We start from the raw sequence: 14942 nt of genomic DNA on the forward strand, positions 1-14942 counted from the left end.
CATCTGGAGATAAGATCACCATTTACAGACTGGCTTAGTTAAATGTACATGAATTTGCTTTGATCAGGAAACTGTCTTGATGGAGAGGTAGGGAGGACAGTAATTGGATATCATACAAAATTATGGGAACTTAGAACTAGAGCTGTTTGTTAAATGGCTGGTACCAGGCATCGACTCAGTAGAGGAGAAAGCAAATGAAATCACTCTTGGGTACCTAAACCTCATTATGTTCCTTGAGGAACATGTACAAACAAACTGGAGGCATGGGACCTCATTCCAGGAACCTAAACTTTAATGATTTTATAAACTCAGATCATGGCTGCCCAAACTTGCCCAAAGACTTGTTTGAACTTTGGGCACAAAATTTCTAATCACTCTTTCATTATTTCATTTTGCACTGCGAGATCCGGGAATAAATCCAACCTGTGTCACTTTCTGTATTTGGCTGTGTCTAATCGCACTTTTTGCCCAAATTTATGAGGGAAAAACAGGAGCATTATATATGCGTAGTACTAATTCCATATCTACGTAAATGTTTTTAATTCTTTTACTTATGCTTATGAATTAAAAGTGTAACTCTAGAAATCAATAACGATGTCTGTATGCAAAATAATATCCTTGAGTATGATAATAGGTTTTGTAGAACTTAAGACGAATTTGCAACAACGAAGAGTTCTTGGCCTTTTATGATGCATAAATATCGTAAATTTGTTACTGGTGCATAGAATTTCTTGTACTTTGTATTTGTCCTTGTGTTTTATAATTACTGCTACATAAAATGTCTTGCACTATACTGTTAAAAAATAAATGCTAAAATGCCTTTATAATACAAAAAACAAATTCCTAAAGGTAAACAAATGAAAATTTGAATTAAAAAATTAAAACAAGGGCCGGCCCGGTGGCTCAGGTGGTTGGAGTGCTCCTAACGCCGAGGTCTCAGGTTCGATTCCCACCTGGGCCAGTGAGCTGCGCCCTCTACAGCTAAGATCGTGAACAACGGCTCTCCCTGGAGCTGGGCTGCCATGAGCATCCAGAGGTTGGCATGAGCTGCCGTGTGCTGCCAGGAGCGGCTGACAGCCGGCGAGAGCTGCTGTGAGCTGCCCACCGGTGACCAACTGCCTCATCATAATACCAGCGTGGGCCAGGGAGCTGCGTCCTACACAATCAGACTGAGAAACAATGGCTTGAACCGGAGTGGGGGTGGAGGGAGGCGGAAGAATGAGGAAAAAAACAAAAACAAAAGCAACTAAAGATTTTGTCTCTGAAAGTTTGGGCCAAAAACGTGGATGCGCATTATACAAGGCGAAGTACGGTACTAGCTAACTGAATTTGCAAAAGATACTGAATTTCCCTGAGCTTCAGTTTTCTTATCTACATTTCACAGGGTTCTTATGAGGGTGAATACATGTGGGCACTCTGTAAATGGACAATTCTATTTACTTCTGATATTTTATTTTTATTCTACTCCCATAAATGGTGAACAAATTCAGGCTGAGAGGGTCTGCAGAGAAGATAGCCAGTGTCTTCTTAGCTTTTTCTTTTCAGGTTTACCCATTCTTATGCCTCAACCTACTGCTATATTGCTGTGCCTCTCCACACAACTCAGTTTAAGAAAATTACTTCAATAAGTGTGTTGGCTACAGAGAAACTCAACCTAAGTGAACCAGGTATATATTTGCCAAATAGTAGAATCCTTTCCTAGAACATGGTTCTAATACATACAACAGGTTCTATGCCATCTGCCAGAGAAAGCATATCTTATAATTTAATCCTTATATCATCCAGGCACTTTTCCCCACTAGTCTAAGATTTTCCAGCAGCACTGAGGTGGGCTATCTCAAATAAGAGGATAAATAATTTACGTTCTTAAAAAAACAAAAAATTCTTCTCTATTTTGGTTCCTGTCTCTAATATGATGGGTTTAGCATATGTTAATATTTATATTCTTGCCAAATAATGTGAGATTAAGCTTTCAGATATCACTTTAACAGCATTCCAAACTGTATCTTATGTATATGAAGGTATATATAATCATTTCAGGAAATCTAAATACTAGAGATGGCAATCACACTGCCAAAGCTCTACCTCCAGACAATCTAGAAGGACTATCTTCCAATATCCTCTAAACTGCCTCCAAATTGGTGGATGTACTTAAACATACGTACAACTACAAAATTAACTACAAGACCTTTAAATTACTTAGCTTTAATTTCTGAAAAAGATTTCTTTGCTTATAGTTAGCTGAGAAATCTTTCTACAGTTAATGAGAGAACATTTTAGTATTTCTAGAAGATTCTAGAAAATGAAATACAACTCCAACATAAACTATTTCTAAAAAGGTACATGAAACAAAATTTTTACTACTTTGTTACATAACTGATATTTCTATTTCAGAATACTTTAAAAAAATCTGTAATTTTAAAGCAAAATTATCAGAAGTTAACTACCCCATGGTAACACAGAAACTCTATTTAAGTCTTACCGCCAGAGAAAATAGATTGTACCTCTTTAAAAGAATACATTTTGCAAAATAAGCCCCAACTTTCACTCTATTCCATGTTTACTGTTAATTAATGGAGAGGAGAAAACAAAGATGTAGAAAAAAGAATGAAAAAGACAAAAATAAAGGGAGTTACAGCACCCAGAACATAAACACAAAGACAGTGAGGCAGAAACAGAGAACATACAGAGAATATGCATTAAATTGATATATAATTGTAAATGGAGATACTGTAAAGATAATTCATGCATTTGGTGGTAACTAGTTGATTGCTAGAGTTCCTTCAAATTCTAAGGATCTATAATGATGCAACATTTTTACGTTCAAAGAAGCAGTTTTTGTGGCCTAAAAAATATCTGCACCAAGAATCTCCCTCTCATCTAGCAAGATCCATCCATATCTGAAAGCATATTAATGTATACATTGAAAATTATTTAGTTTCATACTGTGACAGTGCAAGTCATAGCAAAGATGACCAAGAACCTCCAAGATTGTTTAATTTTAAGAAAGGTTCATATCAGATCATCAACTTGTTCACCATTATAGCAATTTTATTTAAATAAGTATGTAAGACCAATGCTTCTTTTGACTTTTTCATTTTCCTTTCCAATGTCAAATTAAAATAATTCAGATTGTGTTCAATTCCAATTGAGTTTCAGTTAATGCCAAGCACAGTACTGTACAAAGAGTTGTTATAATAAAATCTGCTGAGTACAGGATTAGGAATAGAGACAGTGGAAATGTAATGGCTGTGTGCGATGTCAGAGGAGTAGTGGATGGGGGAGGGAGGTTGACACAGTGTGAGGGATATAAATGTTAAATGTCTAACTATTACATTGTTTTGTGCACCTGAAACTAATACAAAAATAAATAAAATAAAATAAAATCTGCTGACTAGAGTGATAACAATGGACCCAACAATCAATCTATTTATTAGATAAAAAATGTACTAGGTTCGGCTGGCCTGGTGGCTCAGGCGGTTAGAGCTCCATGCTCCTAACTCCGAAGGCTACCGGTTTGATTCCCACATGGGCCAGTGGGCTCTCAACCACAAGGTTGCTGGTTCAACTCGAGTCCCGAAAGGGATGGTGGGCAGCGCCCCCTGCAACTAAGATTGAACATGGCACCTTGAGCTGAGCCGCCACTGAGCTCCCAGATGGCTCAGTTGGTTGGAGGCGCAGGCTCTCAACCACAAGGTTGCCAGTTCGATTCCTTGAGTCCCACAAGGGATGGTGGGCAGCGCCCCCTGCAACTAGCAACGGCAACTGGACCTGGAGCTGAGCTGCGCCCTCCACAACTAAGACTGAAAGGACAACAACTTGAAGCTGAACGGCACCCTCCACCACTAACAACTAAGATTGAAAGGACAACAACTTGACTTGGAAAAAAAAAGTGCTGGAAGTACACACTGTTCCCCAATAAAATCCTGTTCCCCTTCCCCAATTAAAAAAAGAAAAAAAATCACTAAATTAAAAAAAAAAATGTACTAGGTTCATTTCAACCTGGCAAGAATGCTTTTCAACTTAACTTTCTATTTTTATCATACACATGAACAAATCATCCACAAATATCAGGAGGAAAAAAGTGAAAGAAAATACTACAACTCCCTGAACTATCCTGAGAATAAAGAATAAAATATACATGATAATTTTTAATTTCCCACAAAGACAATTTCATATTAGTTGCTGAAACACAAATACATGTTTACTGATGTTTGCAATATTCATATCCCATAAGTACACTTAAAAAGAAAGTTAAAAAATTATGAAGAAATAAATCCGTAAAACATGGTTCAGGAAGGCCAAATATCTGTACTTATTTTAAAAGCAACATCTAAAAGGGAAGAAATGATAAAATGGAACACACATTAAGAAAGTAAATGATGACACATCAGAAAACATTTACTATTCTTAGGAGACAGGACAGAAACTTTCCAAATATTAAAGTTAACGAGGAAATTTGAGAATAAAACTGATCTACCGGAGCCACTTGGGAAAATAGTGCTATGATGGAGAGAAACAGTGGAGAAAGCACCGATCTATCATGAGACCTGTTTCAAATTTCAGTTCTACCATTTAGCTCTATGACATTGGGAAATTTTATTAACTAGCTTGGAATTCAATTTCTTTCTCTTTTTTAAAAATGAGAATATCGGTTAATTTCTAAGTTTCTTTCACTTTTTAAAATTCTCACTCCTGGGAAATAGTACTAATTTAAAATTTAGAGACTTGGTTTTAACTGCAGCTCCTTGGACAAGCTGATTACATTTAATTTTCTTCACCTATGAAGTAAGTTTTAAACAAAACCATCTCTAAAGTCTTTTCCAGATTCTACTTCTTATAAGAATGGTCCCTTAGAAAGAACGAGCATATAAACAACTCATTGCTGGGATATGACTATCCTGGGTAGAGATCTTAGCAAAGCCTAAAAGAAACTCATGGGAGACATCTGCTGCTGAAACGGGATTTAGCACATGTGTGAGATACAGAAAACACAAGGGCAGAAATGAATTTTGTTAATTAGACAGCAAAGCCCTCTCTGGTTAAAAAGAAAAAGGTTTCAATTAGCCCATCAACTTCCTATGCAGCAGAATACGCACATTAGGCCACTGATTTATATGATATGAAATGTAAAGTCACTAATAAGGAGAATTAAGAGCTGACAATGAAAAAAATAAACAAAGAGCCTATCATGAGTAGGATTTTTCACACAAGCCAAGTTGCTAAGAGTATACTTAGAAGATATACTTTCCATACTAAAATTATCTAGTTCCCCAATAAGAATTAAAGAAAAAAAACCAAGCCTCTCTGGATGACAATAGTAAAATCTTTTTCCCCCCAATTGTGTCTCAACTCTAGAGCAAAAATATTAAAGGCAACGGTCACACTTTGGCTAGAATGATACGCCAAAGATGACAGGAAGGAAAACAGAACTATTCAGCTTGTATTTTACTTCCATCTTTTCTCCTAGGAGAATGATTTTTAGAACAGAAAAGACTAAAAAGCAATGTTGTGAAGACTGATCGAAATGCAAAATACGTGAAGAGAATGACTGCCTTAAATGAGTTAAAGTCTCTAAGCTAACTGAATCACCTCCCTGAAAAAGAACTTGTCAATGTAATTATGGAACCACTGTTGATAAATTTGAAGAAAAACAGAAAATGACAAAGGTACAAAAGAACAAAAGTGGTTAAATATTCTGATACTCAGAAACAATCTTTTTAAGAAATAGGGTTTAAGAAATTCAAAGTGTGGAGTCTACCGAGATCTTTTGGGGAAAAAAAAGCTTAATATACATAGGTTTTGTCAGATCTTAGAAAAGGAATCAATGAACACTTGGCATGTCTATGGATTTACTAAGAAACAATAACCAACTAATCTTGTTCTGGAGGTACTAGACCAGCAAATCTGTATAAATAAATACTAAGTCTTTAGGGTTTTGTGAAAGCTCTTGGGTGTCTTTGTCAACAAGTCAGACAAATGAGGGTTAGAAGATAATACAGTGAACATTTGTGCTTGGATGAACAACCTCATTCAACAAAACTGACTGGTATAAGGAGAAACCAATTAGCATGCCATGTGGGTCGGTGCTTTGCTCGGTTTTAGTCAACATTTTTATCAACAATAGGAAGAAAATATTTCACAGCCTGCAGTAAATAGGTAACTTCCTATCTGGGATGTTATGGAGAAGATCCTATAACCAAATCACAGTGGATGTCATCCAATAAATATTTGTTGAATTATATGACAATCTTTGTAACAAAGGTTCACTTCCAAGAACTTGGGGTAGAAAATCTATACCGGAGATTAAAAGGACATGAGACACTTGATTCATCTAACATGTATCTGGGGAACTTATTTTATTGTGTAATTTCATCACAAATAAGCTGTAACAAGCAGTGTCCAAACACAGGTGAAAGAAGTACTTTCAATTTTTGTTTATTTTAAGATAAAATAACTTAAAAAACAAACCAAAAAACCCATGGAATTTGAGATTGGAGCTAAGCAGACAGTAAGAACTCCTGGAAGAACTGCATCTATCACTAACTATAGCAATTACCACTACTAACACACGGTTAAATAGCACGTACTATTACCAGACATTGTTCTAAAGGTTTTAGATATTAATTCACTTAAATTGTCAAAAAACACTCTCCTCAAATAGGTACTATTATTATACCCATTTTACAGATGAAGAATCTGAGGCTCAAAGAGGCCAAGTAATACGCCAAAAGACTCAGCTAGCAAGGGTGGAGCCAGGATACACGCAGATTGGTTTTAGAGTGTGTACCTCTTAATCACAACTATCCAAACCTTCAAGTCCAAAATATGTTTTTTAAATCTGCAAAATTTTCACCGTTTTGCATTTAAACAATATCTTCGCTATGCATTTAAACAAACCTTTTCCTCTCATGGAGGAGCTTCAAGAACTCTACAAACCTGTGTAAGCGATAGCATCCCACTTGAATTACCAAGATACATGGAAAGAGGAGCACTGAAGGTGTTACTTGGATTTTAAAAATTAAGTGAATAAGTAGAAATGTTATGAAAAAATAAAGAGAAATAATTAAGTTATTTTTCTACTTCTCATACAGGCTCTCAGAATCCCAAGATATACTTCTTTTTTTTTTTCCAAGTGCATAGCACTCATCTAATTGTTAAGGTCCTTACTCTGAACCTAGATATATTCCTCGGGTATTTTAGTTTAGATACTGACTATAAAAAGAAATGGAACATACATATCAGGAATCAGGAGTTAGAAATTATTACCTGAACAGAATGAATCCAAGTGATTCTACAGCTGCCCTCCTGACATCGTCATTAACATCACTGACCTAGGAAACAACGTAAAGGATGATTACATTAACCCTGCACTCTATTACTAAACTGCTCCGAGAGGCCCACATCATTCAAATGTAAATTGGACCTGATTAATATGTTATTCCTTTATTAGAATGTTTTCCTGCAATTTAGAAAAACTCATCCCAGAATTTCATTTCAGGGGTGAGAAGCCTTTAAAACTTGGAGATGTTTAAGATTCAAGGCTACTTCTAAAGACTATTTCAGCTGCATTATAGCTTTTGTGGGCTACACTGAAAATCTAACCATTCCTTCAATGTTATTTTCAAAAATGTTATGTCCTAAGTTCAAGCAAAACACAAACATTACCACATTCTGCACTGATAAAGGATGAATTACTAATAAATACTGTGGGATGTGAATAGCTCTGGGAAGGAGTTAATGATAGTTTAAACCCATTCTGCCCAGGAAGATGACCTTGGGCTTACCTTCTCCCAGCACCATGAGAGTGGAAACCTACTGAGTTGAGATATGTAGAACACCCGCTGTGTTACCAGGCAACATTATTTGTTGTTGATAGGCTATATATCTGGATTAGGAGGACTATGACTGGGAAAAGCCTGCTGGAAAACATGGGCATTGGTTTTTCTGTGCAATGTGTCTCTTGGAATACAGCACGTCCCTTGGGGGGTACCTGAAAGCTAATTTCACAGGCTATAAAAAGAAGTGGTTCTTATTGTTCATTAGATTTCCTAATCCTAGGGTGGCTGCACACACTCATGTGGTCCTGTTCCTTACAAAGAGTGTGCCCCTTAGAATAGGGTTTCAAAAGGTGCACCTGAAGGGGTTTCATTCATACTGACATACTGTTATCCTGTTCTCTACTCTTCTGAAAAGCCAGGTGAACTTGGAACTAGGTTATGGCAGATGGTGCCCTGTGAATGAGAATCTGAACCTGAGACCACTGGTGGTGGTCACATGGTGTGGGTGATGCACTTACCTAAACACTTAGGATCCATCTGCAAACTTTCCCTTCCACCCCTACCCCCAGAAAGGTCAGAGTACTTACAGCAACATGTAGCAGGCGTCGAATAGCTTTGTTGTTACCTGAGCCACAATAAGCCATGGCTACGGTATACATTCCAGACCGTCGAAGAATTGGGTCCTAAGAAAGAATAATTCAACATCAATCATCAGCGTATCATTTCAAATAGTAACTTCTACAGTCTAACAGGCATAGTTGCATGCATCAGGAGAGTTCGTTACAGGTAGGAAACAATGAACTCTTTTGTGGATGGTGTTTTCTAAATGAATGGGGAAGTAAGAGACTTTAATGTGGGAGGAATCAACTGCTTGTAATTCCCAATATTCTGTGTAACATGCCTGTCCTGCCTCACACTTTCTAGGAAGTATAAACTCACATCCAATACCAACAATACTGCCCTGTGACACTCAACTTCCATTTATCAAACGAAAAACAAAGAAGCCCACTTCTAACTGTACATTTAACTTGCTTTTTTACCTTATTAATTCAATTATTGGGTACTGATTGCTGAATGGCAGAAATATGAAGTCTGATAGTTGAGCAAAATAATTAGTAGGTTTATCAATAAACTATTTCAGTAGCTATTTTTACCGGATTATAGAGGACAACATTACCACTGACTACCATAACCAATACTAGAGTAAAAACAAAAGGCAATGGGAAAAAAAACCTCACCCAAATAAATATGTATTCATTTGGCATCATTTTTTAACGAAAAAACAAAGTAAACTTTTTATCTTATTAAGAGATTATGAAATCATTCCAAAAACACTATTTCTAAAAGAAATCAACTTGTAAATTTCTGAAGAACTTTTGTAGATCTGCTTATCGGAAAATCACTGATCTGAAGCCTTCGTTAAATTTAAAATCCTCAAATTACTCCTGTCCATCTCTTCTAATCAGTTGTTTTTCTTTCCTGAATTCTATTAGGCTTTATATCTTGCAAGAAGTTTTATCAACAAATGTAGCTAGGTGTTCTGAGGGGAACACAGATAATTTCCAGTGAAAGTGAGTGTTTCTGTAAATAGCGGCGGTAACTGGAAGGAGAGGAAGTGCGGGGAGAAGAGGATAACTAATGTGTGCTGTCACCTTATCACGGCAGAGAGACTCAATGAGAGCATCAGCTTCTTCCATCCTCCCATACATGACTAACGCAATGCCAACTGCAAGCCCACGCAGAATCTTCTCATGCTGAGTTTCTTGTGCATAGCCGACCATGTCCTCAATAGCCTGGGCATTTTTAGACCCCAACATAACCAAGCCTAGGGCCAGGCCAGCTGCTTCCCCTAGTGAGTCAAAAGTAAAACATTAAAGAATGGGAGCTATACATGTAAAGTCAGTAAAACCTATCCTATGTATGGAAGAGGCACCGATTAGCACCAATTATCAAAACAACCGTTAGCTTCCTATAGCATTTTTTTCCCAAACATCTGACAAAAAGGAGGATATTTTACGTGGAAGTACATCCATATATTTGTAGCTATTTTCCTTTTAAATCTTGACTGAATGCACCACTAAATCCTACAGTGATTTCCAAGGTGACATTTTTTCTACATTATCACCATACAGTATAGATAACCCTATGATACAAATAGATTATTCTAATAAATTTCTATTTGCAAAAGTCAGTTATACTGAGAAACGCACAAGATATACCATTTATAAAAGCCTATATATTACAAAACATATTTTTATAAGATGAGTCTGACAAATGGAGAAAAATCCCCTTCAAGTAGAGAAATCCACTGGATTTTTAAGAGGTTATAAAATATAAGTAGAAAATAAATATTAGTTAATTATTCCTAAAATTTGTTGTCTTTAGAAAGAATCATTTACCTGTCACAGCATCATCCTGATAAAGGTTTGTTTTTAGCAAATCATACACATCCTGGCGTGCGGTCCCCATGGCAGCCAAACCAAGGCCCAGACTGCCACCGTGTCGAACAATCTAGGGAAAAGGCATGGGCTGCATTGATTTGGTACACTGTACTTAAAATCCGAGCTTTTATACTAATTTCAAAATATATTTTGACAGTAAACATATAGAGCAGTTGGCCTAATGAGAATGATCAAAGGATTTGATAATCAGAAGACCAGTGGTAACCTCAGCAATTTCAATTTCAAAAGAATGGTGCTTACTAATGCAAAATAGTGAGTTGAGAAGTGAATAAAAGAAAAGGAAGTGGAAACCACAGCTCTTTTTCAGTAAGTTTAGAGAAGCGGAGGAGAAAGATAACAACCAAGAGGAAGAAGCAAGTGTCAAGGAAAGTTTGTTTTTAAGATAGGTGAGACTTGAATATGCTTATGGGCTAAGGGGAAGGAGGAAGCATAGAGGAAGGCTGAAGAGGAGAAAAAGGTATCTAATAAAACATGGTTGTGAATAAAATAGGAGAAAATGAGCTCAAGAGCAAAAGTTGGTCTTTATTTGAAGTGGGACACTAGTGGTCATGTCATTTTTTGAATGAACAGTATCTTTTTATTGGTGATAGCACCTCAGTCTTGCTTGGGGAATACTCCTCTCCCATCTGTTAGTCTTGGACTGTCATTTAAGAAGCTCCCACCTTCCTCTAGCCAAGGTACAGACCTATGACCCAAGACAGGCCAATCGCATGCTCCTTCTCTGGAATTTTAAGTGGAATGATCACTTTCTTAAGTGGAATGACCCAGGGACCAAAAACATTTCAAGTTCACTCATCCTGACAGTAGGGATCTAAAGAGACAATTCCATTATTCCTGTTATCTAGGTCCCAAGAATTGCCCTGGCTCTTAACCTTTGTGAGAACTAGTTCATCAGATTCTCTTTTAATTACATAAGATACTTCCAATAAACTCCTGTTTATGCTGGCAACCAAAAAGCTTGTATAAGAATATTTCTACCTGAGACCAGAGAACATGAGGTAAAGGTAGTAAATATACATAAGACCTACGGACAGGGGCCTTATTAGCTGAGACAGATCGTCTTAATGGCCTGAATCTTTTCAATGAAGTAGGAAGACGAAGTTTTCTGGCTTACTCAGCTACTCTCCTGACAGCTTTCTGAGTTTACACTAACACAAAAAAAGTCTAAAATCTATTTCAAGATTACTTAACATGGGGCTACTTAATAAGTTTTTTCAAAACTTTTGCATTTAAAAAATTATCAAAGATTATAACAAGCAAGAATTTTCATTCCTAAGAGAATATATGCAATTTTGGCGGGGCCTCAGTTTCCTGTAAAATGGTGGGATCAGACTAAATGATCACTAAGGTCACTTCTAGTTATAACATTACAAGATTCTAAAGTGTGGGGATACAACATTGTGTTTTACAAATACCTGGTACTTTATTTTGCTTCTCACAGGTTTAAAGTACTGAGAAGCACAATTTTAGCTTAAAGAAAAGAAAATTACCTTTTAAAAAAAAAAATTCTATGAGAACAGTACTGATTTGGGAATTCACAAATTCCACAAAATTTCTACTCACTAAAACAATTTGGCAAATATAATGTTTTCCTGGACACTTAAGTAATGGAATTTTAGTTTTCCATTCTAATACTTACATCATTGCTGGCATTCTTAAGCTGGTTAAGCAGATAGTCAATTATATCACCACCATGATTGGCATGAATGAGACCCAATGCGTAGAGACCTCCACCTTCCTGATAGGCTGATCCTGGAGACGTGTCCTTGGGAAGGTATGTTGCCATTAACTGTAATGCTTCCTTCTCATGACCCTGTAAATTTGGGCCACAATAAAGGTGTCAGTAAGAAAAAGTAAGAGGAAAAAGACCTAACATTTTCTATGATTACTGTTTTTCTCTAGAATGTTCCCTTGCTGAAAGAGAAGGAGGAAGTGGGGCTCTCTCTTATACAACTTTATCACTCAAATAAGAGAAGAGCCTTTAAGAGATCCAGTCACATCCTGCTTAGAAACAAATGCTTCCATTTTTTCCCTTGTTTTATAAACTTTTTCCAAATTCATCTTAGACTATGCAAATAACTTATTTCAATTTGTCCTTTGAGAAATGGCTTAGTCTTCATAGGAAAAGGATTTCTACCTTTTAATAAAAACAAACACATACATATGTATTTTAGTAGTATCTTACTTTATCCTTCCCTGTAAGAGGACTGATCTAACAAAATGTACTTCAATGAATTACAGTAAACTTTTATTTTTCTTAACTTCAGAAAAATTGCTCTGATGTGATGCTTGTTCACACTGATCAGTATATATTACCTTATGAATTACACCCAAACTGGCTGTAGCTGTAAATTTTGCCCAGTTAGTGGCTCTGGCCAACCATTCCAAGTTATCTCTGTAAGAAAGAAAATTTAGCAACACGATTGAAACAAACTCCAAGCTTTTTATAACACTAAAGTCAAAGCTTTAAAAACTTAACTGGAACTATTACAAATCGTTTCACTTTATGGATCTCAAATTATTATTGATTCTATTTTACCTCCTAAGTTGTTCTTAATATTTTGAGAATTTTTTTTAATGCATGATATGTAATTCCACTATGAACAAAAGCAAAATTATATTAAATTTCTAAGCTTAATATATTTCATTCAAAAGTTGATACTCGACCCAACTAATAAAATAAAGAGTATTAATTCTATCTTAAAACAAGTAGGCGTATCAATAAAAATGTTTTTTAATAGCAAAAATAGAATTTAAAATTCAGGACTGGCAGGCAGGGGAAGTTCTCCACATCTTGTAACAATGTCAACAGAGTCTCTGTTAAAGATGATTTAAAACAAAGTGGGAACCTTCAGCATATTTACCTAAGAAACTGGTCACTGGTAGTCCCACAGTGCATAAAAGAGTTTGCTATAACGGTTGCTGTGTGACATACAGAATTCCGTACTGCATCCTATAAAAACAAATACAGATTTTTATCACTGGCAAAGTATTCATACATATACAAGCTCGCCCATGAACACACAACCAGAGGCCCTGTTTTTTAGTGAAATATGAATAAACTGAAATGGTATTTAATCTTTTTTTTTAAGATTTTATTGGGGAAGGGGAATAGGACTTTATTGGGGAACAGTGTGTACTTCTGGGACTTTTTCCAAGTTAAGTTGGAAAAAGACAACTAAGATTGTTGTCCTTTCAATCTTAGTTGTGGAGGACTCAGCTCAGCTCCAGGTCCAGTTGCCGTTGTTAGCTGCAGGGAGCGCAGACCACCATCTATTGCGGGAGTCGAGGAGTCAAACCAGCAACCTTGTGGTTGAGAGCCCGCACTCCAACCAACTGAGCCATCTGGCCATCCGGGAGCCAAGCGGCAGCTCATTGACTTTATTCTAGTTGCGGAGGACACAGCTCACTGGCCCATGTGGGAATCGAACCAGCAGCCCCATTGCCCAGAGCTCGCGCTCTAACCAACTGAGCCACACGGCCTCCCCTGAACTGGTATTTAAAATATGGATCTTGGATATTTCTTTATCAAGATTAAATAGCTAGTTTATAAAAATAAGCAAGTCAAATAGAGCTTTATTTGTGGTCTCAACTTGAGGTCAGTAGTAGATTTAGGTAGTAGGTGTTTTAGTTTTTGGTTTCTGAAAAGTTTAACTTGCCATTTCTCTTCAGCATTTTGCCCAAGGTCTCCAAGGTGTTGGGGTAACCCAAAGAGCAATGCTGCACCTCTTCTGGAACTGCACCTTTGGCAGTCATCAAAGTCATTTTGTTTATTTTTAATGAGACTATATTATAAAGATTAGTTTCAAATAGTTGTCATAAATGCAAATTATGTAATTCCGTGTCTTTTTGCCATTTGTAAAAATTGTCTTAAAAGTTTGGAGAAGCATTATTATATATGCTTCAAACAACTGTTCAGTAATGAAATAATATATGGATTTTAAAAAAGAATAAATGAATTTGGGAAAAAGTACTGGGTAAACGAGACAGGAAAGGGAGGAAGATTTTTCATGTTCTATATCTTTTCATATTAAAACATTTTTTGAAGCAGATGAATATATTACCTGTTCAAAAATTAAAATTAATATGAACAACTGTGATCAGTACCTCAACAAAGGTAACAATAATAAGAACCTTTGCTCTCAAGTTTGTAGTTCGTGGGAAAACAGACACATCACATTAATGTTGATTATTCTATATTTGTCCAAATACTACAAGTATACATTAAAATAAAAAGTTAGCTAAAGAAAATGAAAAAAAAAATCCACTAAACTTCCCAATGAGAGACTAGCACAAAAACAGGAGCTCAAGCAATATTAATTCCCTTTCTTTTTCAACAAGTTTAAGAGTTTCTCCCATTGTTACTTTTACAAAAACTTACTTGTTTCCTTGGTCAAGAGGAAAATGCAATCAAGTGTTCAATAAGAAATAAATATAAGTACTTATATTCAACAAAGAAATAAATATAAGAAAAAAGCTTCCATTATAGATGAATTTCCTACCTTTGTGTTTTTTAGAATCATGAGATCTGTATTATTGTTTCGTATTAAAAACTGCAGATGTAACTCAATAGCCATTTCACCACTTAAAATTTTAATCATTTTCAAAGTCTGGTCCTTGGGCTCTGGACTCTACCAAAATAAACACAGAAAAAAAATTCATATATTGCTGGAATCTACTAAGCCAACTTTATTTTAAT

At 36.1% G+C, this 14942-nt stretch overlaps 1 protein-coding gene across 1 annotated transcript in view; it reads right to left on the bottom strand.

Moving 5' to 3' along the window:
• PSMD1 (proteasome 26S subunit, non-ATPase 1) overlaps positions 1-14942 on the bottom strand; it is a 93839-nt gene that overhangs the window by 60380 nt on the left and 18517 nt on the right. The window contains exons 9-16 of the mRNA XM_033112209.1: positions 14746-14874; positions 13108-13196; positions 12560-12638; positions 11883-12056; positions 10181-10292; positions 9434-9630; positions 8369-8464; positions 7270-7334 (exon numbers count right to left, since the gene is read on the bottom strand). Coding sequence (XP_032968100.1) covers positions 7270-7334; positions 8369-8464; positions 9434-9630; positions 10181-10292; positions 11883-12056; positions 12560-12638; positions 13108-13196; positions 14746-14874 — 941 coding nt within the window. The remainder of the gene's footprint in view (positions 1-7269; positions 7335-8368; positions 8465-9433; positions 9631-10180; positions 10293-11882; positions 12057-12559; positions 12639-13107; positions 13197-14745; positions 14875-14942) is intronic.

This window comes from Rhinolophus ferrumequinum, chromosome 8 (assembly GCF_004115265.2).
Source record: "Rhinolophus ferrumequinum isolate MPI-CBG mRhiFer1 chromosome 8, mRhiFer1_v1.p, whole genome shotgun sequence".
Classification (NCBI taxonomy): Eukaryota; Metazoa; Chordata; class Mammalia; order Chiroptera; family Rhinolophidae; genus Rhinolophus; species Rhinolophus ferrumequinum.